The following is a 26,168-nucleotide window of genomic DNA, read 5'->3' as shown; positions in this document are numbered from 1 at the left end:
GCACTTGAAATGTCCTGTGAACATCTCAGGAAATTAAAGCGTGCTTTAATTTGTAGTTTAAAAAGTCTGAACACTTGAAACCAAGTTATTTTGTCCTCTTTCCTTCAGAACTATCCACAGTCTGGTCTTGTGACCACCTGAACTGATCTGTTCTGTCCTCAAGGAGAACTTCTGCAATCTGTTAAATCTCATAATCAACAACACAGGAGGAATAGTTTCAAGTCAAAAGAAGCTCTGCCTCATCGTGATGAATGATATTAATAGAGAATGCATCTCTAGAGTAGTACAGCTGTAGTCCATAAGACTGGTTCGACTGCTGAGTGTCGGGGTGCTCGGGGAGAGAATATTCTTTAGAGTGAATGTTCACTTTTCGCTTCTTTCCCCTCGATTGACACTGAAAACACCATTAAATGAGGCAGAGCGCCCTGCAGACCTGTTAATGCTAACAGGAAGAAGGCTAACAGCAAAGATTATATAATGTGGGAGACACAAAAGCAGATTTGCGTGGGGAGGATGTAAAATTATATTAATTGAATAGCTCAACATAATTTCACAATGGGAATGCAATAAAGCTTAAATATGGTCTTGAAAGTTCTCGGCTTGATACTGCTGTAACTATCAGTCTTATATCAGAAAGAAAATCATTTTAATGGGTGAAATTATCTTAATATTGGTCAAAAAGTCAGGAGTGTTGGATATTATTCCTGAAGCTGTTATCTCTTAGTTTTTTCTGTTGCACTGAATCATTTCTGAATACTTTCAGGATCACCAAACCGCTGACGTTTGCCGACTGTGTTGGAGATGAACTGCCTCTCGGGTGGGAGGAAGTTTATGACCAGCAAATTGGAGTTTACTACATCGACCACATTAACAGTGAGTGCATCCCACGCTCTTTGTCTCCACACTATAAAAATTATACTGGATATAATACAAATAATATTACAAATACCGGATTTCATTGCAACTCATTTTCAGTGAGGTTTGCTGCTGACTGAACGGCCACTGAATATTCAACCCCGGTATCCCACCAGTCAGTCCACCCGAGGACTTGTGTCACAATTTGCTTTGCCAAGGCATGAAAAGTTAGATGCTTCGGGTTTAGGCACCAAAGACCATGCGGTTAGGTTTAAGAAAAGATCATAGCTTGGATAACATAAGTCATTTTCGGTGCGTAACATCCTGTATGTCATGTAAGTTACTTGACCTGTTATGTAAATAACTTCAATGACTTCAATGAAATCCATTTTTGCCGTCTCTGACTCAAACTCCGGTCTCCCAGGTGAACGTCGTGTTTTATTCCATCCAACCCCTCCGAATGAGAACGGGCTGCTCATACATGCGACCGCTTTTCTGATTGATATTGTCACGTGTATATTTTTTGATTATTCGCTGATAATTTTGTCCTTTTTGTCAGAGACCACCCAGATCGAGAACCCGCGGACTCAGTGGCGGCAGGAGCAGGAGCGCATGCTGAAGGAGTACCTTGTGGTGGCCCAGGAGGCCCTCAAAGCCAAGAAGGAGATGTACCTGATCAAGCAGCAGCGACTGGAGCTGGCTCAGCAGGAAATGTTGCTCTTCCATGAGCTCTCTGAGGACAACCGCTCCATCACCAGCAGTAAGTCACACTAAAGTCCAGCTCGTGTCCCTTAAACACCTCCGACTCCTCTTACTTGATTGATGATTTGTACACAGCTTTGTGTTTTATAGTAAAAATACACATATACGAGGATAGATGGAGTGTGAGGAGAAGTGTGAACCTTGAGGCTCCATGAGAACAAAAACCTTGACCTTGGCTGACCTAATTCTCTGTCCGGGACACGTTATATTGCGGATGTCCCTTCAAGGACTGGTGGGGGAAGCAGATCTATAGAAAATATTCCAAATCCTCATTACTTGTTCACCCCACCCTCCCTTTTAACCACCTCCACCCAGTTCATCCTCTGACTCCAGCCAGCTGTCACACACAAAGCATCCAGGGGCCGTCCAGAGACAGCAGAGGCTGGGAGATGACACCGGATCCCCCTTCAATGCTCCCTACAACCTTAAAATCTTCACTGTTAACTAACTGCTGATCCCCCTCTGTCCCTCTCTCTTTATGTGTTCACAGCGCTCTCCGGCTCGTCCTCGAACGCGAAATACGACCCTGACCAAATCAAAGTGGAAATAGGCTGTAGACGAGAGCGGGTAAGTCATTATAGGAGGAGAACAATGGGCTGCAGTGAGGGGCCCTTTTGGGCAGGGAAGGGGGCCGGGGTGTGGCCCCTACAGGATACCGTGGCTCTGGCCCGGGGCCTCAAGGGGATGAGGATGAGATCATCATCAAAGGGTCAGGCAGGGGCCAGGTCCCTGACTCACAGGGCCAAGCTGGACATTTCTCTGAGATCAGGGTGAGGGACATTTTAACCTGAAGTCTCGAGGAAGACGTAACTGTCATGTTACGTCTTACGTCTATGTTACAATAGAAATCTGTCAATTGGAACAAACCAAAACAAACTGTTTTTAGAGGATCGTTATGAACAAAGTAGGTAATACCTATAAATCAGCACTTTTCATTTGAAGTAGTCAGCAACTTCGTTAAAATAATTTAGTCAGTCAAAATTCACTGTTGAGAGATCATGTTTGGTAAATGTTCATATGATCATATCAATTATGTATCATAGGATACTTTCAGGTAAATTGATTGTTAATAAATCTGAGGATCTTGTAACTTCTCATTTAGCGCCACCATCAGGTCTTATATTAAGTGCAAGCATGTAAACCTTCACATTATACCTGCTGAGCACCAGCATGTTAGCACTGCCCTTGTTAGCTTAGCTGTTCACTCTTAAGACTTGATTCCACCGAGACCGACTGTCTACTTTTGAAAGAAGTCCGACGCGGGAACAACATAGAAAATCTTTTCAATTTTCAAAATAAAACACGCTGTGCTGATTCCCAGTCATATATCGAGTTACGACATCACTGTCTATCACCCAGATCCTCCTGCTAACAGGCATTGTTAGTATGTTAGATGTTTTCTTTTTAGCAACTAAAACACAACCAAATGGCTTTACTATGTCTGAATGCTCCAGCACAACAAAGGGGAAATGAAAACAATAAACCCAAAACAGACAGAAAAATAAGCAATTTAACAGCGTAGCCTACTTACACACAGAGAAACACAAAAGTCAAGGAAAATCAGCAAAATGTTTGAAACGATTCGAGTTGATAAACCCGAGCCCGGTGGAATCCACAGGTCAGACTGTATTTAGTTTTCTGATAAAAGTACAAATAAAATGTATGCAAGATTATATATAGGATCATCGTTTGATGTTCTTTACAATAAAATGTGTTCCACATAACATCAACAAAGCCTTTAAATAAAGACATCAATCATTAGTTGTATTACAACTTTTGATCAATCAGTAATTTTCACTACCTCTGAATGAGGTACTCCATTGATTTACATTTACCTTTATAAAGTTGGCAGAGTTATATCAGACATATTAAAAACAAAGCAGCAGAGGCTGATTTCACATTAATCTGTGTGTGTGTGTGTGTGTGTGTGTGTGTGTGTGTGTGTGTGTGTGTGTGTGTGTGTGTGTGTGTGTGTGTGTGTGTGTGTGTGTGTGTGTGTGTGTGTGTGTGTGTGTGTGTGTGTGTGTGGAGGTGCGCACACACACACACGTGCGCATACATGCCTCTGTGTAAACACGGCAGGGCATTCCTGTATGTGAATAGTCATGACTAGGCGGTTTTGGCCGGTGCTGGTGGTGAGAGAAGCCCATTGTGCTCCACGGTAACCCGGTGTTCGCTTTGTGTCCGCAGCTCTCCAGGCTGAAGCAGGAGCTGGCCCAGGTGAAGCAGGAGCTGCAGTATAAGGAAATGGGAGTGGAGACCCTGCAGGAGTGAGTGTTCCTCTGCCTCTGTGTGTCCCAGGCCCACCCTTCCTCCCACGGCCACCCTTCTCCTTCCTCCAACACTCGGCCCCGCTGCTCCACACCCAGCCGCCTTTTCCCTTTTTCACTCCCTCTGCGTTTGGTTTGGTCCTTTATGTTTCAACTTTTTGTGTTTCTTCTCATCTTCCTCTCCACGTCTCTTTGTCTTCAAACTATTACATGTAGTTTTACAGGTTTTCACATTCACATTATCCCTTTTGAATATTTTAACCCCTCTTAAAACAGTTCAGACAGCTCAACAATACAATTTAATGATGTTAGTAGACATTATTCAGTTTAACTAAGCAGAAATGTCCTGAAATGTTTGAAAGATTTGGATCAAAAAGCCCTTTGAACCACATAGAAACTGAGGATATTGAAGAAATAAGAGGATACTTTTTAACCTCATATTTTAGAGGAAGTTTTCCCTTTTTTTTCCTCAACACGTCTTTCCTTAGTTTGTGTTGTTTTTCAGACGCATACATGTTGTCTTTCTGTGCTGGGAACATTTCTGAGCAGCTCCAAAATTTTATGTTAGAAATAGAAGCTCTGCCTCCCTAAAGAGAAAAAAAAAGAAGAGAGAGAGAGCGTTTGAGAAAAAGGCAAATGGAGGGAGTTTTTTGATGGAAAAGGGGACTCCACCTCAGGAAGAGGATGCACCAGTGGAGTGCAGGGAGCCAAGGCTCAGCCTGGAGAGGAAGTTGTTCTGCAGAGCAGGGGGGAGGTGGGCGGTGAGGGGGGGGGGGGGGGGGGGGCTCCAAAGCAGTTTCAAAAACACAAGAGATATCTGGCAGCAAATTCCTCTGCACTTCCTGAGTCCTGGCAGAGAGTCCCTTATCTCTGAGATAATGCACAACTCAAGTGATTCCCAGAATAGGCAGGAGAATACACAGCTTGGAGAAAACACGGAGCATCCTCCCCTTGAGATTTTCACGTGTGTGTGTGTGTGTGTGTGTGTGTGTGTGTGTGTGTGTGTGTGTGTGTGTGTGTGTGTGTGTGTGTGTGTGTGTGTGTGTGTGTGTGTGTGTGTGTGTGTGTGTGTGTGTGTGTGTGTGTGTACGTACGGGTGCTCGCAATGCGTGTTTGTGTCTTTGTTTGTATGCGCGTCCTATTGTTCCCTCTGGGTTTGTTTTTGCCCACGACGGACCCCCCCCGGCTGTTGTTTTTTTTCTGTCTAATCTCAGCTGTTGTCAGCAATATAGAAAATTGTCCTCCACGCCATGTCGCATCAGATAAAGCAAACCGTTTACTCGCCGCCCTCCTCCTTAAAGAGCTCGAGAGTCGGAGTCAGGAGTTCATCTCTTTCAGACCAGTTTCTTTTGTACTCATCTGTGCTCCATCTTATCTCGACAAACTTTTCAAAGTTATCTTTCGCTGATCTCCTGATCATCCCAACCAGTACCTACCTGGCTGAAGAAAATGTGAGCATATATACAGCACACGGGGGGGTGGGAGGGGGGGCAGAGGGGTGGTCGGGGTTCAATACAGGCAGGCACAGAGGGGTGGGTACTGCCCCTTTTTTTTTTTTTTTTTTTTTGCAGAGCATATAAAGGTATAAACTCCCAGGCCCTGCCAGTGGGGCGGGGGGAACAAAGCAGGGCTTGTTTTGGGAGGAAGAGGCAGGGTCGGCTGGATGAACAGTACCTGCTGTTGAAGGAGGGTGAGGGAAGCGGGCTGTGGTGAGAGGGGAGGCCACGTGCCAGGCCCGCTGATGGAGGAGAGGAGGCACCGTGCTGCCTTTCTCCAGCTCGCAACCAAGCAGCCGACACCCCCCAACCACACACACACATACACACACACACACACACACACACACACACACACACACACACACACACACACACACACACACACACACACACACACACACACACACACTGAAGGCTACAAGATGATTTACTAGAAGAAACAAAGTATGCAGATTTCTGTGTATTGTGTTTTTCTTTAATTTCATAATCAGTAGATGCTTTAATCACATGATGCCTGGATTCCTAAACTGTTAAACAGTTAAAATAGCGCTTTTGACAGCTGATTGGAGGGTTGAGGAAAAGTATAAAGCTTTATTTTATTTATACAATCTATTTTATATAATTTCCTTAAACGCCACATTAACTGATGTCTTCAGTTTTACTACATTTGGTTATTTTGGGGAGTCCATATTTAACCCCAAATCCAAGTAAAAAGCCAAAACCTACTTATTATATGCATAAACTGTAGATAAAAGATGAGGATATAATGCTCAGGGCGACATCTTTTCTACCTGTTTTTTTAGTTTCAGACTTTTAAGTCGACAACTCAATACAGCCTCTTATTTTGAAAGGAAAGAATGTAAACACACGGTTAAATATTCAATAGATGGACTGCACTTCTATCACGCTTTTTTGCATTATTAGTTTACAAAGCATTATTCAAATTGTTGCCTTTCATTTACCCCTTCAAACGCACACACGCAAACACACACTCTCACACCAGTTGCGACCGAGTTGACATGCAGGGTGCTCGCGTCCAACGACACATCGATTGAGCTGCCAACCCCTTGAATTAGTGGATAACCCACTCTACTATCTGAACCACAGCCGCTCAGCATACACTATACACAGTGCATTACATTCAATTCAATATGTTGGTTTTTTTGTCTTACAGGATTGACAGGAAGATGTCCTGCAGCCAGACAAACTACAAGCTGGACGAGGCTCAAGCCATCTTCAACGAGCTGCGGAGCATCAAGAAGGCCATCACCACAGGCGAGAAGGAGAGGCAGGACCTCATCCAGGTAGCTGCTGTTCATTCATTTCATATAAAGATCACCATCAGAACTTCATGTCTGATCCGGCTGTTGTTGTTGTTGTTGTTGTAGCTGTGGGGATATTCCATACTGACCTCTAGTGTCTGCTCAGCTCTACTGTTCTGCTGCTTCTCCTCATTGTCTTTTAATAAATCACATTTCCACCTGAATCATCCACCACGTCGCCCGACTCTGTCAGCAAAACAAAATATTCACTGTAGTGATAAATACTGAATAAGAGAGCCGTAACAAGATGGTGATTCAGTCTTGATTGTCGGGCCACATTTGCAGAGATATTTCCTGCCCGTGCCACAATCTATTCATGTGCACACACTGAAGCCAGATGATTTTAAATGTGATGATAATTTGACACAACAAATGTCACTGAGATATTGTCCCGCCCTGCTGCGGTATTCCTGAGACACATCTGCGTTATTGATTCCCTGTTCTTGTGTCGATCACTGTTTTTATCTTAGAGCCTGGCGAAGCTCACGGTCAACTTCCAGAGCGGCTTGTCGATCAGCGACTCGACCGGCGAGATGGTGAGCGGCACCGGACCGGCGGGCGACTCGTGCAACCTGCAGCAGTACTGCGACACTGGCTGTCAGACTGACATCATGGGAGAGGTAGGAGACGCTGCTGCTCCTCCCTGTCTCCTCCTAATATCATGACTAGATCAGATTTACATCACAGGAAGCTCCTCATACTCCCTTCATGTATCTGAAATGACTAGATATTATTCCTGTAATCTGTGCCGTCAAACCACCTGTAATGTTTGAACTCTCATGTCCTTAAAGTTTGGCTCCCAAGATTCCTCACATTTGGTGGACAAAGTGAAACTCAACTGGCAGTACGAGGAGGCCAAGAAAAAGTAAGTGTTTGTTGTTTGTGAGTCGTAGTAGTGTGACACTGCCCCCCCCCCCCCCCTACCTCAGGCCCTGCGCGTCATGCAGCAGGAGAGTAGGAGGATGTGTTATGAATAGTATTTGCGGCCGGTGGCCGCGGCCGCTGAACGATGTCTGGCCAGCAGAATGAGCTGGGTGGTCACATTCTTGCCCGGCCGCGCTGCTGCTGACTGTGTGCAGCCTTTGTGTGCGCAGCCAGAGAGAGGCTGCCGCGACGCACACCCTGCTCCTCCGCAAGGTGGTTTAATATACACACAGTGCGGTTAAATATATCCCAGCTCAGCCCATGGCACAGGCTGAATTGTACGCTGGATGGAGCCTGAAATTCCTTCAAGGTATGACTGAGTGTCTTCCAGTGTGACGATAGCTGCAGCAGTGTTATTACTGCACGCACACTTTTATTTTTTGTATTTCTTTAACAAGATTCATGTTGCTGTGGTGACCCAGCAGCAGCAATGCCAAGCATGACATCAGGGAGGGAGAGAGAAGGGAGACCTGTGGAAACTTGAATGCTCTGTCACTGAGTCACTGTGTCTCAACTGCAGCACACACAAACACAGTTATTTCATCGGCGCTGAGGTTTCGCTCTCTGAGCTCCTATTTAACTCTGAGTAAACATGTCACTGATGTTCAGCTGTGAGACGGACCACGGGTTGATGCAGCAGGTAGCTCCGGCAGAGATGACCCGCTGAATGCTGTTGTTATAGTCGCAGCATTAAAGCTCCATGCGGGGCTCAGACGTGAGGAGCTGATGTTCCAGTGGAGATATGAACATGTTTGTAGTATTCAGAAGCTGCGTGTAAAGCTGCACGGAGAATTTATACAAATATGAATATGTAGAAAGTGACTTCATGAAGAAAATGCACAGTCAGCTTTATCAAGCGTCATTTTAAAACATCTAATTTGAAAGGAACACGTCCTCTTTTTTTGCAAAGCCAGTTATATGATAAAACTGTTTTTTTTTTTTTTTTTACACAACATAATGCGTTATTTAAAAATTGATAGTTAGATCAAATTATTACATTTCCAGTGATCAGAAGGTCGGTGGTTCGATCCCCAGCTCCTCCTGTCCACATGCCTAAGCATCCCTGAGCAAGACACTGAACCCTAAGTTACTCCTGATGGTGTACCATCAGTGTGTGAATGTGCTCCTGATGGCAGCACCTTGCATGGTGATCTGTCTCATTAATGGGTGAATGGGAAAACCATGTTAAAGCACTTGGAGACCAAAAGGTGATAAAGCCCTATACAGACCATTCAGTTAATATATCGATATCAGAATGTTTTACTTCCTACTATCATCGTCAGCCTCAATCATTCAGTATCTGTCAGGTTCTCGTATCAATTTTCTCATGTAATTATTGGCAAATAAGCTCATTTTGAGTTGACTACATATTACTGTAAAACCATCAATGAAAATAAATCTTTGTATAATAACTACAAAATATCAAAGGTACCTTTTATGTAAAAAAAAAAAAAAAAAAAACATCATCAGTATAGTTTTATTTTCATTCCTTGTCTTCTGATTGAAAACCTGCAGTTTGTTGATGCAGTACTTTGAACTGGAAAACTTCTGCTCTCTTTACGTTCACACTGATGCTGATTTATGGCTGTTTTTACATTTGAATGAAAAACAATTTGTAATGTCATGAATAAAAACACTATATGACCAGTTCTTTTTCTTTTAGAAGATATTTTTACTCAAATCATATCAATTCAGTTATATTTATAGCATGGAACATCCTGATACTCTTTACAAACATAAAAAACAAAGGCAATTAAATATAGGAAATATTAAAACAATAAGTGCAAACAAACGAAGAACCCCCTCATTAAAATGTCAACGTCAAAACAAAAACATTGTACAACGAAAGACTTAAAGTTAAAACTATCAGTAATAATAAAGTGTTGAAAGAAATGTTAAAAATATCATCAGATGTCTGGAAACCAACAGAGAGCTTAGTGAGTTACTATTTCACAAGTGTTCCCAACAGATGTGATGACTCATGGTTGTTGACTGTCTGGTGGAGCTGCTATACTGACTAACATACTGTGATGATATTATAATATTATCATGAATTATCCTGTGATTGCCACCTTTAAAAAAGATGCTATTTAAAACGGTTTATTATGCCACTTTGGTATAATATAATATAATAATGTGTATATGTAAGTTGGTCAGTATATTATGAAGTGGGTGATGTGAGCAAGAGGAATTTTTTTCCAGATTTTTTTTTTTTTGGTCTCTTGTCCCATGTGAACTCTGCGGTTTCTCCTGGATGAAGAGTGACAGGCACATTTGGCTCCAGCAAACTTTATGTAAACAAATGTTCACAACCAAGTGAACACAGCGTGCACTTGCCCACCTCTGCCTATAAGTTTGTCAGCTGTGTCCGTGTCAGCATGGCAGTGCCGGGTCTGAATGTGCTAACCGGTCCCGCCTCCCTCTGAATCGTCTCTTCAGGGTGCAGAGCATCCAGCACCAGCTAGCACAGCTGGACAGTGAGAGCTGGTCGGGGCGGGCCGAGGCCGACCGCGACCGCGACTTCATGCAGCTCCTGCGCGAGAAGGAGGCGCTCCTGCAGGAGATCATCCTGGTCAGCAAGCAGCAGCAGCAGCACCCGCCAGAGACCCTGCTGCAGCTGGAGGAGGAGCGCTCCCGGCTGGAGGAGGAGGTGCAGAGGGCCCACAGCTCCCAGAGCCAGGGAGCCAATCAGAGGTCAGTGACGACGATGATGACGGGCTGCTCTCTGAACACTTCCTAACTGGGCTTCTAGGATGACATCTGTAGTTCCTCTTTATTACTACCTTAATATAAATGTTGCAACATTGAGGAAAACGGCTGCTACACACACACACACACACACACACACACACACACACACACACACACACACACACACACACACACACACACACACACACACACACACACACACACACACACACACACACATTTAAACTCAGCATTAATACAGTTAAAGCCATACGATACTATCAATAATTTCCTCTGTCAATTTAATAGTCATTAAATAATTAGCAGCACAGTAGAAATCATTCCTTGACCACATCTGGTTAATGTCACATTATTAATGAGGAAATGTCAACAGCACCATGTTAAAATAAAGTCAAGGTTATTTTCTGTTAAAACAAAATGAGCATAATTTGAGATGAATAGTGTCACTTCAACTTGATGTTATGCAGCAGATTCAAGTTTTTTTTTGTTTGTAGATAAACATCTAAAAGTAAAAGTATACATAACATATATTTGGCATGAGCTTTGAACTTTACAAATATGATTGTTTTTGAAACACTTCCTGTGTACGCAACTGTCTAAACATACTTTGCTGAAATTATGTGTAATTTCAAAGTCTCTTTTCTCGGGAGAATCGCCGCTCAATTAGGACACATGCATACATTTACCAACTATAGACTCCTTACAGTATCCTGTAAATATAAATATATACTTTAAAAAAGTTCCTGCTTGCTGGTGGACTTGTTGTTCTGCTGGAAATCAGACAGTCAAGGGTACAAGTCAGGGCTCCTCTGTAGTGTTTTAATAGAGGTGTGTCAAACTGTTCATGTAATATATATCTGAACATTTTGAGTCTAATTTCTCTCCAAACAGTGAAGACCAGAAGGTGAAGTGCTCCTGTAACTTTGCTCTGTGCGTTTGTAATGCATCATTTCATCCCTCCTGACAGGATCCTGCAGCAGGAGAAGAGGAACGTCCTGCTGAGACAGCTGGAGGAAGCGACACGCATCACCACCTACCTGCACACCCAGCTGAAAAGGTGCAGCACACACTCCTCCTTAAGTGCGCTCTTCACTCGGTGTGTGTGTGTGTGTGTCTCTTCTTACCCACCGTTCTCTCCTTCTCCTGCAGCCTGTCGGCCAGTTCTCTGACGGTGTCGTCCAGCAGCAGCCGCGGCTCTCTGGCCTCCAGTCGCGGCTCGCTGGCGTCCAGCCGAGGCTCCCTCAGCTCCATCAGCTTCAGCGACATCTACGGTCTGCCCCAGTACGAGCGCCACGACGGGGCCGGAGAGCCCCTGGACCCCCACCTCCGCTACCTGCTTCCCCCGGAGACGGTGTCCAGAGACTGCTCCATGTTCACCCCCGACCCGCTGAGCCAGAGCAAAACCAAACGTTCCCACGACACCCCGCAGTCCCTGGCCTCGCTCTCCTCCCGCTCCTCGCTCTCCTCCCTGTCGCCGCCCAGCTCCCCCATGGACACGCCCTACCACTCCGCCCCCCAGGACTGCCCCCTCACCCAGATGACGGAGGAGTACATGGAGCAGGCGGGCCGCGGCCTGTTAGAGGGGCTGCGGGCTCAGTCCCAGACCCTGTCGCACTCTGCCATGTTGAGCGGCGAGGACCCGGTGAGCCCCGCCGCCGTGCTCCAACTGGACAACAAGACTCACAGAGACAGCGGCGCTCAGGCGCCTTTCACCTCCACAGGCAAGTGAAGGAGATCTGACCTTTCTCCCCATAAACCGACGGCTCTCTGATGAATCGTGTGAGTTAACGGTGTTCGTCTCTGCAGGAGTGACACTGAGGGGAAACAGCGCCAACAGAAGTGGCAGGAGAGCCAGGAGAGTCTCTGCGGGGGTTTGTGAGGACGCTCTGGCCACTGACAGCGGCGTGTTCGAGGCCTGGGGCCGCAGGTGGGAGGAGGTCCACCCTCACAACACTCACACAACACCGAGGTCAAGGCACCTCCTGCTGAAAGAGGAGAGGAGTGCAACACCTCAAACCAAAACCACTGACAGCTTTGACTGTTGTGGGACTTGATGCCGTCAGTGTCTTCAAAATAAGAAGGGAAAACGTCTAATTTTCACATTTTAAATATGTGTCTTAAGATCTTAACTATCATGAAATTAGACAGTAATATTTAATGCTTTGACTATAGATATAACTATAGGCCCGTGAATTTTTATAGGACAGGCGTTTGTGTGTCACTGCTACAGAAGTGGTACACTGACTGTGATGGGTATATATACCGCCTTCCCACCTTGTGCACCTGTGATTGTGAGTCATAGCCCTTTTTATTTATCACTATTAATTATTAATATTATTTTTGACCCATTTTGGTTGCCTTATTCTTTAAAGTTACAAAGGAAGAATGCACGCTGGGAAATTCAAATTTGTCCAGTGACCTTAGTCCCAGTCATTTGTGATATGTCACATTTGTGGTTCATTTGAGGAAGGGGGCGGGGCCAAGAAAAATGATTTGGACCAGAACCAATCAGAATTCAGTTACGCTGTAGGTAACATCACATCCATACAGAAATAGCTCTTACTGCATTAACACAATGTATATCATGCTATCTTCACGTGAATATACAAGTCTGGGTCCAGTAAGAGGAAAACGTTTTGCTCATTTTCTTTTTTGTCGTTGCTCCTTCAGGGCCGAGGAGTTCGACGAGATGTCGTACATGAAAGAGCTGACGTCTGTGAGCGAGTCCACTCAGATCCAACTGGGACTGCTGTGAGTAAACTGTTGTACTGAACTGTATGTAGGTGACAGGCTCCTTCCCCGTTCGTATGTGTGTTAACTCTGTATTCTTTGAACTCTTCTGTCTACAGGTGGGAGTCCAGCTCTCAGTCGTTCCGACTGCATCTGCTGCAGCTGAAGAATTTAAATAGGTCAATTGTGAGAGACGGATATAAAGTGTGAGTACTGTCAGCTCTGATGGTTAAAGCAGAAGCTTAGTTAGATAAGCGGGAGACCTCTCATGGTTATCAGCTGTCCTGGCTTTGTCAAAAAGGTAAAAAAAAAACCAACATCATTGCCAGATTGGGTGGTTTTCCAATATTTGAGCAATTTTCAGTGTTTTCAATTTCAAAAGTTTGGCTACTTCCTAAATAATCTACCTCTCAGCTCTTTTAATTAGTGTGACAGAGACTGACACACTGAGTTTGATAGGTTTGAAAAATATGGAAAGAGAATATGTAGTTTTCATACATGTAAACCTCAGAAAGACAAAACAACCTTTTTAACGGATTAAACAAACAAGATACAAACATGTAAATTAGTAAACTGGAGATGCGACGGAGCCATTATACCGAGTCTCTCAGAAATCCGCGGTCTAACTCAGGCAGCGTGTCGTATTTATCAATAAGCAGAAATGATTATGACGGTCGTCCTGTTCCTTTGTTGTCGTTCAGGTACGTGAAGGTGCACCTGATCCCCCTGGACGCCGGCCGGGCCTGTGCGTTTTACTGTTGTACAGCGTTGGAGCCACAATGCCAGATGAGTTTCAACGAAGGCTTCCGTATTCCTGTCCCCGCTACCGCCCTGGCGGTGTGCGCCCTGCAGCTGTCCGTCTGCTCGCTGGGACCGCAGGCTCAGGAGGAGCTACTGGTGAGTCCCGAGGCCTCAGCGGCGACGACCTCACCGCCGGAGGAGACGGACGTTTTCCTCATCTGCGGTTAACTGACGAAAGCGTGCGTGTGCTCCTGCAGGGCACCTCCCAGGTGAGCCTGGCAGACTGCGAGGGGAGCGCAGAGATGGTTTACCACTGGCTGCGAGTCCACATGTTGAGCGGGACGGAGTCGCAAAGGCCCGAGCAGAAGATCCTCCGCAGACACCACGACGGCCAGGACGACGAGCAGAGGTCCAGAGCCATGGTAAACAAACACGCACGTTTTCTCATTTGAATGACGCGTGTCGGGTGACCTCAGGACAGTGAGTGCTCACACAATGATTACCGAATGAGAACAGAGTTAGGAGCAGCTTATTCTGGACCTGAGATGGGACTTCAAGGTAAAAAGAGAAGCGTCTTCAAACCTGCTGGATCGTCACTAAAAAAGGAAGTGATCTTAAAGTCTTACCAGAAAAAAACTGATTTCATCACGTGTCAGGTTCAAACGGTCAAAATGTAAGATTGAAGTCCCGTCTTGTAAAGAAGTGATGGTGAGTCACGGTAACGTCCAGTTCAGTTTGGTAGAATTGACATGTTCTTGCCCTACCGTTTGATAGTTCGAGTCGTGGATCGGTGAAGCCTGAAGTTTACAGTAAAAACTTCCGCCCGCCCACCAGGATTTGTCCCGGTATTCCCGGTGGCCAGTTCACCACTGATGTTCCAGTTAGCCACCTTTTATAAGCTATTTCTACGTAGTCAACCTGCTTCTTTACAGGTCCTGTCTGCGTATTCGTCATTCAGCGGGTCATTTGTCATTCTTCACAGCTGTTTTGTTGACAACGGACCAGTTGGAGTTACAAGAGCTGTGCGTCACTAGCTCTATTAATTCATCGACCCGTCCAACAAAATGAAACACATTTATGTATCAGACAAACCGGGTGTATTAATGTTGTTTGGAATATTCAATGAGGATCTTTCGTGCTGCTAATGACATCACAAACAGTAAAAAACAAAAAAAAACAATACAAATACAAACGTATCCAGATCTATATATGTTTCTGCTGTGGTTGTTTTCCTGCACCAACCAATTCCCCTGTCATTGTCGGGGGGGGGGGGGGCACCACCCAACCAACCAGATTCATCTCGAAAGAAAAAATATCATGTTATCTACTGAGTTTCTGTGCACCAACAACCTGAGACATGAGGTGAACGTCTGAAATAAAAGTGCAATAAAAGCTCAAATTCAATTCATTGATGGACAAACGTTGAACCCAAACTTCAGAAAATCCTTCTTTTTTTTTACCTGAATCTGCTGACCGTGACATTATGAGCTCTGCTGCTCTAACGTCACCGTTTCAAGAGTTTCAGCTGTTTACTTTTGTATTAATCACAGAAAGAGGTTAGAATAACACTACTTGCACCTCTAATGTTGGCCTGAGGGCAGACTGGACCTACAGTGACTCCCTGTGGAGGCGCAGGATGGTGTTAAGAGGCAGGACAGTGACGGAGCTAGCTGGTGCAACGCAATAGACGTCTTTGATTTGATGTCAAAACTGCAGTTTCTTTACACTCCGTGGATCACTTTGGTTCATTTGTAAATGTTTTAATCCTAATAATGTTATATATTTTTAAATGTTTTAATCCTAATAATGTTATATATTTTTAAATGTTTTAATCCTAATAATGTTATATATTTTTAAATGTTTTAATCCTAATAATGTTATATATTTTTAAATGTTTTAATCCTAATAATGTTATATATTGCACCTTTACGCTGTAAATCCTGCCAAATTCCTCCTTGCGGTGTTGCTGAGTAGCTTTTAGTCTGCAGGGGTGCAGCGAGTAATTGACAAGAATGTGTCCCACGAGCCAAACAAGCCTTCATACAGCAGCTTCAGCCCACGTGAGCTCAAACTGTCAGGAGGGGAGGGAGGAGAGAGGAGGAGGAGAGAGGAGAGAGGAGGGAGGAGGGAGGGGCCGTGTTGACAGCGTGTAGATGGTGTCTGAGAGTTTGCTGTGACGTTACAGGACACCGTGTGCACTCTGCTGTCACGCACCTCCTCCACCACCACCACCACCCATCTGGAGGAGCGGGACGCGGAGCTGGAGAAGAAGGATGAGCCGGGGGAGGCGGCGTCTGAGAGGTGACAAGTTTGGTGGTGTTGTGTACAAAGTCCACTTGTTTCGGCCTCCGGTTTGTGCGTTTTCATGACGAGGACGTGTGTTGCAGGAGCTGGCAGGCGGAGTCGGTGGACAGCGGCTGCAGCAACAGCACCGCCTTCACGGCTCCCTGCTCGGAGGGTCTGTGCGCTGAGGGCATCTGCCTCACCACCGGAGGGCGCTGTGACCAGACAACCAGCAAACTCTCCACTATAAAGGTAAAGTCCGCAGCATTCGGTGTGATAGATTCTCTCCCGTGGCAGAAGAATCTGACGTTAAGCTCAATCACTGCTGCAGCTGGAGAAGGCCACCATGACAGACGGCCTGTTCCCGGAGCCGGTGAGAGTCCGGCCTAAAGAGAGGGGGGGCCGCTGGGGCCACGCCTCCCCGTTCATGCGGGGCAGCACCATCGTCCGCTCTCAGACCTTCTCACCGGGCGCTCGGAGTCAGTATGTCTGCAGGGTGAGGGGTTTCTTTTCCAAATAAAAAGAAGGAAAGATTTAAGGCTGATGTCGGTGCTGACTGTTTGCTCTCTTTACGTGACGTGACCGGTTTCTTCTCTTGTTCAGTTATATCGCAGTGACAGTGACAGCTCCACTTTACCAAAGAAATCTCCTTTTGTCAGAAACACTTTGGAAAGAAGAACATTGCGATATAAGCAGGTATGGTCTCTTTTTGTTGTTGTTGTTGTTGTTGTTGTTGTTGGTCACGAGCTTGTAGGAGTGTTTTCATTGATTGTATATCTGGTGTGCGTGTGCGTGTGAGAGCAGCAGTCGTACCGCTCCTCTCTGGCCGAGCAGCCGACACGCACCTCCCTGGACCTGGAGCTGGATCTTCAGGCCTGCAGGACCCGTCAGCGGCAGCTGATGGAGGAGCTGAGCGCCCTGAGAGAGCTGAAGCTGCGACTGGAGGAGCCGCAGTCCAGGGAGGTGACGGAGCTGCCGCACTGGGCCCTGAGAGACGAGCGCTTCCGCTGCCTGCTCAGAGAGGCCCAGAGACAGGTGAGAGCGGAGGCACGGCGCGCCACGGCCGCCCGGCGGACCGCCCGGGACTCGGCTGCAGTTCACCGTTTCTCTGCTCTGCAGGCCGGCCAGAGCAAGCAGGAGCAGCGTCAGGAGGAGGCGGCCGAGAGGAGGCTGAGGAAGGCTTCCAAAGAAGTGCTGCAGATGAGAGGGCAGAGCCAGAAGGAGCCGTTGCCGGTGCAGACATTCAGGTCGGGGATATCCTGAGTCACAGTCAGGTTTATTTCTCCCACTCTACCGGGAACGTTACTGACACACTGATTTCAAAACGGTGAAGGAGAAGGGAAGTCTGTCACTGAAGTACAGCGACATCTTCAAGTAAATCAGATATGTCGGCGTGATGTCATCAGAAATTCATCAGAAAAGTCCCCCCCCCCCCCATCCCACCCCACCCCTCCGCTGTCATAGGTCAGGAGGAGGAGGAGGAGGAGGATGAAGGTTCAGATACACACCTTTACTGAGATAAAACTCTGCAAACTACATTAATAAACAGTCAAGTGTAGTTTTATTGTCTTGGCTCACATATATTTTCACATTTTTCAAACCTTTTCCGGCCCTTTATTGGGACACTGATCATTCTGGGCAGTCCGAAGAGATGAAGAAATGCTTTCAACCCATTTGAACTTGTATTCTGTGGCAGCAGCACACAGCGTTACTCAAAATGGACATTCCAGACTTGAAACCACCGAATGAAGCAACATTACAGGTGTCCCGTGGAATCCACTTGTAAATACAATTTCTGTTGACACTCAAGTGTTTCTCAAGAGCAACCTGCACTGAGATCTAACTAACATGTTGGGTGTATGAATCATGACTCGTAAATCATGAATCATAAATCCTGGGTTGTTTTTTTATTACTGTGCATTGTTCACATTCATGTTTGCTTGCCAGCAGCTGTCATATTTCCTGCATTTGTTGGCGACTTATTTGGATCGGTGTAACATTATATTTGATGCTCGTGCACGTGGACGAACAAAATGTGGACCTACCTGTAAAAGAATGCTGCCGGTGATGGAAAAACTCCACAGGAAACCTTTAAAGCAACATGGTACCCATGATGCAACACCCGCTGTAGGAGCTGGTGTCACACAAGTACTCTGCATTAAAAGGGGGGAGAATCTGATTTTGTGCAAAATATCAAACATCAGCAGAAATACAGTCTTCTATTTGATCAAGAGGATATATGATGGCTTTGGTTGGATTCATTTCCCCTTCACACTCAGCATTATGATGATTTATCAGGCAGATATGAGAGCGATTTCTGAAGTTTAGATGCAAAAATCATATTCGGAGTCATTTTGGTTGTTTCTATGTTGTAAACTTTTATTTTACAAAATAAAAAACAGGATGTAAGTCGTACTAATAAGTTGCGTTCTTTGTCTGCAGAGAGAAGATGGCTTTTTTCACAAGACCAAGGTTCAACATACCTCCTTTGCCGGCTGACGACGTATGAGGGCCCGCCTCCGTGTTATGTGACTAAACATGAAGTATTTGTGTAATTTTTCTGAGCTCATGAAGTACAACGTTGTTCCTGCTAAGGACGCCGGCGAGGTGACGTGCAGACGATGTCGAACATTGAAAGGTTTCACATTTTCAGAGGCATTCGTGCGGCTTTTCCAAACACGAACGCAGCAGATGCGGTTATGGACGACAGCACGGCTGTTCATTTCCCCTTTTTGAGGAAACTGACTTTGAAATACGATATCTCTTTACTCCTGTATGAGTTACTTCTGTTTGTGCTTACAAAAAGGCTGGAAGACGGGAACAAAAGTCGGTTTGGACAAATTCACTGTACTGTAACTTATTTTATAGTACTTTTCCTTGAAGGAAATAAAAAAAACGCTTCCTGCTTTTTAATTGTATTTTGTAGCTTTGAACAAATAGCACTTCAGTGTTTTTACATACAGTAAAATGGAACTATTGTCTGATTTGTTTCTGTTACCTAATTCTTAAGAGTTATTTACATCAAATGTCACTTTGTAATCCACTTTTATTACAGATGTCATTGTCCTTTTGTTGTTATGTTATTAAAAATTAATATTATTTCATGTACTTTTCAATATATGGATGAATATATGACACACTGTATTCAGATTTTTTTTTTTTTTTTTAATGATGTCTGTATGAACATCTGCAGTGTTACCTCTTGTGAAGATAAAACCATTAATCCGCACTCTGCTTTTTTTATCGCTGGTGTTTTAGGATTTCAGGACGACAGGTTCCGCGCTCGCAAACATTTTCTCGTAAGTGTGTCACCGTGTTGCACGTGATTTGTCCTTCACCGCAAGCAGCGTGCGATGACCCACTTCGGCGCAAATTTGCTGATTCTTGAGAAGCTCCGTACCGCACAGCGAGGCAGGCAGCTGTGTCAGCTTCTTATCTCGCTACGACATCCTGTTTGAGCTTTTCCACGTAAGCCCCCGTGACCTGGAGAGAGGCGGCGTGTCACTCGACGCCAGCTCTCCTCCGAGGCCTCGTTCCCGCCTCGGTGAAACGAGACCAGCGGCTCGGCCGAGTTTCCGTCGGAGCCGGGGCGACGACCTTTCGGGAACGCGGCGGCGTGCTGGTGCGTCTGCAGCTCGGAGCGACGCACGCTTCAAACCTTCACGTTCTCATGGCTCACTCGCGAACAGAAAAATGCAGCTGACGATTAGAAAAAGTGCCCACGCGGCCCCGCAGGCAAATAAGGTTCGGTCTCTACTTGTCTGCGGTAAAGTTTGGGGGCCAATTAACGAATACTCGCTCCAGTGTTTCCCAGAAGAGACGGCTGCGCACACACCAGACATTGTTTATTAAATATTATAACATGAAGTGAACTTGTGTCTGAGGTGACCGTCTTAGTTCCTTGTTTTCTAATAACGTGCTTCACATTAGTGAGAGCTGCTCTGAGCTGCTGGAGATGTTTGGTTTTGTTTTTTTAAAGGGCTACAATGTTCAAACATGTTGACATCCAGATTCAGTGGCTGGTGAATCATTTGGAAAACCTTCCTCTGACAAAGGGAATGTGTAAAAAGATGCTGAATAAATTCCTTTGGCTTTGATTTAGTTTAAAATCAGAAGAAACTGATTGGTTTTGGTAACCAGCCACTTCTCTTTCCACATTATGCACCAGGCTGTATAAACCAGACACTACTTTAAACTACATGAGTATATTTCTGTCACTGTTACTCTAAAACACAACAGTTACTGTGTCCAGTTGTTTGCTCCTGTACTGAGAGCCAGTGTGTACCGAGTCTGTCGATGTTTACATGTGTATGAAAGTGTAAATACACAATCCGTCAGACGATCCATCACATCTGTTCCCCTTTTAATCATGTAACGTGTGTTCAAATTGTTTGTTTTCGGCTGTGAAATCATGAAACCCGCGGCTGCGACCGGTAAACACACAACAGTGACGAGAAAAGGCTCGTCTCTGTGCCTTCTTATCGCAGCAACATTTTTCTGAATGTTGATTTTAATGAGTTCACAACAGTATATCCCCGTACGGCAACAGTTCACCCGACAACACCTACGCAGTCCAACTCCGGTAAAATAAGACACGGCGCGTGCGCTCCCGTTCACCTCGACAATGAGCGGCGGCTCTCCACAAAAGCAGGCTTTGGATTTCAGTCCAGTGCGTCTCCAGGTTTCTTATATAGGGGTGGAAACAATGGTTGGAAGTTCTCCGATGGGAGGCGGAATGTACTTCTCGACCCTCATCAGCCGCCGTAGGATGTCGTCCCGACCCCGTGGCCATCCGTAAACGTGCGTGTTTTGAAGCCAGTTTGGGACGTGACACTGATCACATGAAACACAGAGAGGAGATTATTACGTTTTGGGGTTCGGTTCCATCCGGCGTGTGTTTCACACTATAAAAGATGGAAGAATGTCTCACTGAAAGCGAGATGCTTTCCATGAACTCCCTCCTGTCTTTCAACATAAAACATACCTTTTTGGCCCCGGGGAACAAAATGGGAATGAACCTAAAATTCTTGCTTCCATTCTGGATGAATTCGTTCTGGAGCTGAGAGACACACACGAAAAATAACACACACGCACACACACACAGTTTAAAGCCTCAGCATTATGTAAAGTAAATATGTGCAGGTGGAGCGGTGACGGACTCTGACCTGTTTGTGGATGTAAACCGTGTTGAAGGTCCTCTCGTCGGTCTCCAGCCCCACAGGGGAGGCCGTCACTGTCTCGTAGTACTTGGGACTGATGATGATGATGATCAGGTATTCTTTCTGTGCGCGAAGAAACGATAACTACCTGTTGGTGATCCGTTTGCATTCTTGGTAATTACTAAACTTCTTGATACAACATGTTCCCTGCAGGTTAAAGAGCTCCAATTGGTGCAACAACTTCCCCAATGGGCTCGATTAGTATTATTACATACACGTGTTTTTGAGGGATTATCTTCTCCTTTTGTCAATTAGACATTTCAAAAGGTGTGGTGAATCTTTACCTCGCTGAGGTACCGCTCCATGAAGTCAATCTTGCTTATACTTCTGAACTGCTGCTCGAAAATGTCAATCTGAAACAAAGAAAGGTGTTAGTCAGACAGCGGATTAATTACAGCCAGTAAGGAGTTAGCCTGAACTACAAAACCCGAATCAGGAACATTTGACTTGTAATCAAATAAAATGGATCATTTCAAAGAAAACAACAGCAAGACAACAAACCAACCAGTCAACAACACATTGGAAGCAAAAGCGCAAAATGCTTCCGGCTCGACATGGAGAGCCACAGCGAGCTTCAGTAAGACCTCCGAACTAACGGCTCGCTCTTTTGGTTTCTTCAGCTACGCCGATAAGGCAGCTGCTGAATCCACTCCAGAAAAACAACAACTGATGAAACAAAATCAAAGTTACTCGCTTAGCTGAGAGTATTCGATGTTGTTAAGATACTTTTAAATCACATATTTAAATGCATCAAGCTATAAAATTGATTTATATTTACTATATATTACATTCATTTGAAGGTATTAAACATTATTATTATCATTAATGATGATAATGGTACACGCTAGATTTAACTTATGTAATTTAACCAAAAACTAAATTGATTATTTTTATTTTCATCTCATATTCCCTGAAGTTTATGTCAGTGATTTTTTTGTTGTTGTTGTTTTTTTTGTTTATATAATGAAATAATAAGGTTCTGGCCATCTGTTACAGTTCTTAATGACATTTCTTCCCTCAACTTGATTTTTTTCTTCAGTTGCTCCTCTCCCTTGGCGGGATGGTGAAGGGTCTGCTAATGAGAAGAAAAAAATAAATAAAAAAAAAAAGCCGATCCCTCCCTGCTGTACTTACATGTGTGTCGAAGCCGTTGTGTCGCAGCAGAGCAACAAAGTTGATGACCTCATTGACGTGTTTGTCGTTGTCCGCTTCGTACGTGACGAACACTCTCCCTACATTCAAAAGAAACAAACACAGATGTTAAAGGACTCAACCGGCGGTGAAGCCAGTGACGTGACTCTGATCTCCCGGTCGACACTCACTCTGCTCCAGAGACAGCGGCATGCTGTCCGGAGGCTGCTTCTCTTTGGCGGGAGCTTGGTGGCCACTGAGCGAAGGTAGAAACCATTTCAGCCACAGTCGAACATGCGACATGAGATGTGAGACAAAATCACGATTTTAAACAAAGAACTCACATGTGCGTGAAGCCAGCTCCAGGAAGTCTGTAGTCTCCTGGATCTGAGGCAGTAAAGAGAAAATAAAGACAAATCATTTACGGGCTCACCGCTTATTATATTGCAGCGAGACTAACAGATAAGTCATTTTTTATCATTTCACCGCTTTTGTGAATGCTATAAAGTTCAAACTAAGAGATCGTCAGACTCACGGTAGGGGCTGTGCATCGGATGGTACGGAGGCCAGGGGTGTTTTCTGGCTACCGGCCCCCTGTTGAAGGCATCTGCAGGATACTGAGCGCAACAAGCAGCTCCCTGCGACGAGCACATGTAGGGAGACAACGTGTGGTGACCCAGCTCGGCCGACGGGGGGTTGGTGCGCAGAGACAGCGGCTGCTCTAAGCTGCTCATGTTGGTGCTGTTTCTGCCGGGCAGGGACAGAAACTTGTACCCGGAGAGGCAGCTCTCTCCGGAGCAGCAGGAGTAATCTCTGTGGCTCAGACAGGACGGCAGGCTGCTGGGATACTCCGACCAGCTGCTGGCGAAGCTCGGGTGGAGCCAGGGGCCGTCGGCGTGGCTCGGGAACGGAGTGGGCTGTCCGTACCCAGCCGGAAGGCTGCGAAGGGACTGGGACGAGCAGAAGCTGGTTTGGGGGAGTGTGTGGAAGTGTCTGTGCTGCTGCTCCCCGTCCAGCCTCTGTCTGCTGAACAGGGAGTCATCGGCCACCGTGGCGGGGCCCGGGGGGGGGCGGTGGCCGTCGGGGCTGGAGGTGGAGTCCTGTTTGTGGACAGCGCTGGCTTCCTGCTCCACTGTGCTCATGGTTTCATCGTCCTCTTCAGGTGTGTTGAGGTGACTTCTCAGCAGGCTGATGTGACTGTGAACAAGAAACACATTAATCAATACAATAAAGGCAAATTAATATTGGTCAAGATCAGTGTTGGGAAGGCTACTTTTGTAATATAGTAAGTTACAGGTTACAAGTTACGCATTTAAAACTGTAAAAAGCAATGTAACTATCTTAATTACTTCATCAAAGTTATGTAATTGATTATATTTCATTACTTTTTGATTACTTCTCTGACAAATGTTTCTAAAAAAAAAACAACAACATGTAAATAGAACTCAACAACGATCACTGTCAAACTTTAGTTACAAATTCTTCATACAATTTGAAATAGGATTGAAATATTTTGATTTTAAAGCACAAACGCCAAAACAAATCACAAGGTGTGTCGGTCACAGCTGACTGCAGTGAAGGAGAAATGTTCCCATAACCTCAATAGAAGCGCGGAAACTAGGATCCTCGTCTTTTTCGGCAATATGGCCAACTGCCCGGCCGTGACTGCCTGGAGCAATGCACATCGCTTCGATTGACAGAGCGGTGGCACAAATTCAAAGACAATAGAAAACTCAAAAAAAGAAGACTAATAACAGTTTGAGCCCATGCCGTCATATGAATGCAGCCTGATGACTGATGATGCAAAGCAACAGAACGATTATTATTTTCTACAACGTTTTGAATGCTAACTGTAATTTATTTACATGTTTGTTTCTCAGTAACTGTAACTGATTACAACTCCATTTATGTTGTGATTACATTTTGTAATGCCGTTTCACGTAACTAGTTGCTCCCCAACTCTGGTGAAAGTCATCTTACCTTCAGTGGAGCTGCTAATTCACACTTCCTGCATTTTCAACTAGCTTTTATCATTTGTTATCAAAGTGAGACGTCTGCTGCAAGTTGGCATGTAAACACGACGTTACATCGGGTCGGGCACTACAGAATCTAGTATCTGTTGTCTCACCTATTTGGTGCTGAAACGGAGCGGACTGAAGCGGGCAGCATCATTTTCCTGCTGACGTCCATGTGTGTCTGGTTTAAGCTGCATCTGAACGTCCGTTGAGGACGAGGGTGTCAGTTTAAACAAACCTGCGGGGCCAAATATCTGATTTAAAGTATGAAGACAGCTGTTTCAGAGATACATAATACTTTCTTTTTCTTTCTTTTTTCTTTATAGCAGCCCACACTGCCATAAGTGTCTTGTTGATTTTCCATCAGAGCCCACTCTTGTGTGACGAGGTGTCACCCACACAAGGGACTTTTCTCTGAATGTTAGGTGGCTGATGCTCAGGACACAAGTCAACCAGGGGGAAAGGAAATGATGTCGCACGCTGACAGGAAAATTCAAAGACTAAACTTTCTAAAGCTCAAACATGTCAGTGGATCGCTGAGTAATGACGTGTTTGATACACAATCGTTCATTTCTATAATCTCACTGTAATTTTCGAGGCATCATTTATACCAACATGGACACATCAATACATTTACATAAGAGTTAAGTCCAGTGAAGTTACTGGTCTGTTATTAGTGAACAAATCTTCATTCAGACGCTCGTGTTTCTCCAACACACTTTCTTCACGTACAACTGGAGCTGCTGAGTATGATTTCAGACCCGTGTAACCTCATTTTAGGTGGCTTTGTCTTCCAATTCAGCCCTGGTAGTTCCTGTAAATGTACACCACACTCATTAGCAGTCTTTCTGTGGTCACACAAAGACGAAGCTGTTTGCTCTTTCCATTGCGAGACTGAAGCTGACCCAGATATTTCTCCGGCTACTCTTATTTCGGGCTGACTTCATGCATTTTAACACACAGGTAAATAAATAAGACCTTCCAGTAATCAGCTATAATCAACTTGAAGACTATTACCCGAGTTACAAAGCGTCATATAAGTCATGTTTCCCCACTTCACGTAGAAACCACGGACGGTGCATTATACAGAGCTCGACGTTAAAGGTTAATTGCTTTAAAAAAAAAACATGAAGAACATTTTTTTTTTTTTTTAAAACACTGCAAACTTATGAGCCGATGTTTTGTTAAGAGCGTTACAATAAGCTTAATACAACGTTAATTAATAGCCCACAAGTTATTTGTCAAAGCGCAACGTGTAACCTGCTGTGAGTAATAACTTCATGTCAACTTACCGTCTTTTCTTCTCGTTACCGAGCCTCCTTCAGGTAACGCCGCCGCTGCCGTGTTCAATTAAACATAAAAACCGAAATGTTTACCTTAAACGAAACGAAACGAAAGAAAAAAAAAAGCCACAAAACTCTCAGCTGTCTTTATCTTCGTCTCCACAAGACATGGAAATGACTGACGGACGAGCTCGAGCTACTTTGTTCTCTGGTGTGCCGCGAGACTCCACCTTCACCTGCCGCGAGACTGTGCGCGCGCTGCGTTTACGCACGCACGCACACGTTTTATTACCTAAACCCTGACTGTTTAAGTAGGTGGGTAGTTACTTTATTAATCCCCAAGGGGAAATTTATTTCGCTACAGCAGCATTTATAGATACAGGTAAGAAATAAAATAACAGTAAAAAAAAATGTGAAATATA

The 26,168-nt window shown here is 45.0% G+C and overlaps 2 protein-coding genes across 6 annotated transcripts in view; one reads left to right on the top strand and one right to left on the bottom strand.

The window, feature by feature from the left end:
- wwc3 (WWC family member 3) overlaps positions 1–19,327 on the top strand; it is a 33,354-nt gene extending 14,027 nt beyond the window's left edge. The window contains exons 2-23 of one of the 3 annotated variants that reach the window (XM_069704133.1): positions 764–873; positions 1,415–1,615; positions 2,108–2,184; positions 3,808–3,887; positions 6,561–6,690; positions 7,179–7,328; positions 7,500–7,573; positions 10,072–10,326; positions 11,312–11,401; positions 11,494–12,065; positions 12,151–12,271; positions 13,015–13,095; positions 13,194–13,280; positions 13,776–13,971; positions 14,073–14,237; positions 16,001–16,116; positions 16,203–16,350; positions 16,430–16,594; positions 16,702–16,794; positions 16,903–17,133; positions 17,218–17,345; positions 18,541–19,327. In XM_069704133.1, the coding sequence (XP_069560234.1) occupies positions 764–873; positions 1,415–1,615; positions 2,108–2,184; positions 3,808–3,887; positions 6,561–6,690; positions 7,179–7,328; positions 7,500–7,573; positions 10,072–10,326; positions 11,312–11,401; positions 11,494–12,065; positions 12,151–12,271; positions 13,015–13,095; positions 13,194–13,280; positions 13,776–13,971; positions 14,073–14,237; positions 16,001–16,116; positions 16,203–16,350; positions 16,430–16,594; positions 16,702–16,794; positions 16,903–17,133; positions 17,218–17,345; positions 18,541–18,607 (3,337 nt within the window). In that variant the 3' untranslated portion in view covers positions 18,608–19,327. Of the gene's footprint in view, positions 1–763; positions 874–1,414; positions 1,616–2,107; positions 2,185–3,807; positions 3,888–6,560; positions 6,691–7,178; positions 7,329–7,499; positions 7,574–10,071; positions 10,327–11,311; positions 11,402–11,493; positions 12,066–12,150; positions 12,272–13,014; positions 13,096–13,193; positions 13,281–13,775; positions 13,972–14,072; positions 14,238–16,000; positions 16,117–16,202; positions 16,351–16,429; positions 16,595–16,701; positions 16,795–16,902; positions 17,346–18,540 lie in introns of those variants that run through there. The other 2 variants (XM_069704132.1, XM_069704135.1) reach the window with 2 other exon arrangements.
- A 667-nt stretch (positions 19,328–19,994) lies between these two features.
- traf3ip2l (TRAF3 interacting protein 2-like) lies at positions 19,995–25,896 on the bottom strand. 3 transcript variants are annotated; one of them, XM_069703933.1, is made up of 10 exons: positions 25,756–25,896; positions 24,577–24,701; positions 22,984–23,645; positions 22,793–22,835; positions 22,640–22,704; positions 22,452–22,549; positions 21,602–21,670; positions 21,264–21,380; positions 21,083–21,157; positions 19,995–20,931 (listed from the first exon to the last, which is right to left on the bottom strand). In XM_069703933.1, the coding sequence occupies exons 2-10, from the start codon at positions 24,636–24,638 to the stop codon at positions 20,785–20,787; spliced, it is 1,338 nt and encodes a 445-aa protein (XP_069560034.1). In that variant the 5' UTR covers positions 24,639–24,701; positions 25,756–25,896; the 3' UTR covers positions 19,995–20,784. The 3 variants fall into 3 exon arrangements, with proteins under 3 accessions (XP_069560034.1, XP_069560035.1, XP_069560036.1); XM_069703934.1 differs by having other exon boundaries at positions 25,840–25,880; XM_069703935.1 differs by lacking the exon at positions 24,577–24,701.
- Positions 25,897–26,168: the final 272 nt, after the last annotated feature.

Source organism: Brachyistius frenatus, unplaced genomic scaffold, assembly GCF_029030835.1.
Source record: "Brachyistius frenatus isolate BFR_SWC_R1_liver_20210118 unplaced genomic scaffold, ASM2903083v1 Contig_49, whole genome shotgun sequence".
Classification (NCBI taxonomy): domain Eukaryota; kingdom Metazoa; phylum Chordata; class Actinopteri; family Embiotocidae; genus Brachyistius; species Brachyistius frenatus.
Note: the sequence above shows the minus strand (reverse complement) of the source record. Positions and strands in the feature narration are given on the sequence as shown.

What these genes read in the sequence shown, in the direction of transcription:
- traf3ip2l (XM_069703933.1), bottom strand. Translation starts at nt 24,638, where the DNA reads ATGGACGTCAGCAGGAAAATGATGCTGCCCGCTTCAGTCCGCTCCGTT. An exon ending in TCCGTTTCAGCACCAAATAG is followed by an intron (nt 23,646 to 24,576) that starts GTGAGACAACAG and finishes TCTTGTTCACAG; the next exon opens with TCACATCAGCCTGCTGAGAA. An exon ending in GCCGCTGTCTCTGGAGCAGA is followed by an intron (nt 22,550 to 22,639) that starts GTGAGTGTCGAC and finishes TTTTGAATGTAG; the next exon opens with GGAGAGTGTTCGTCACGTAC.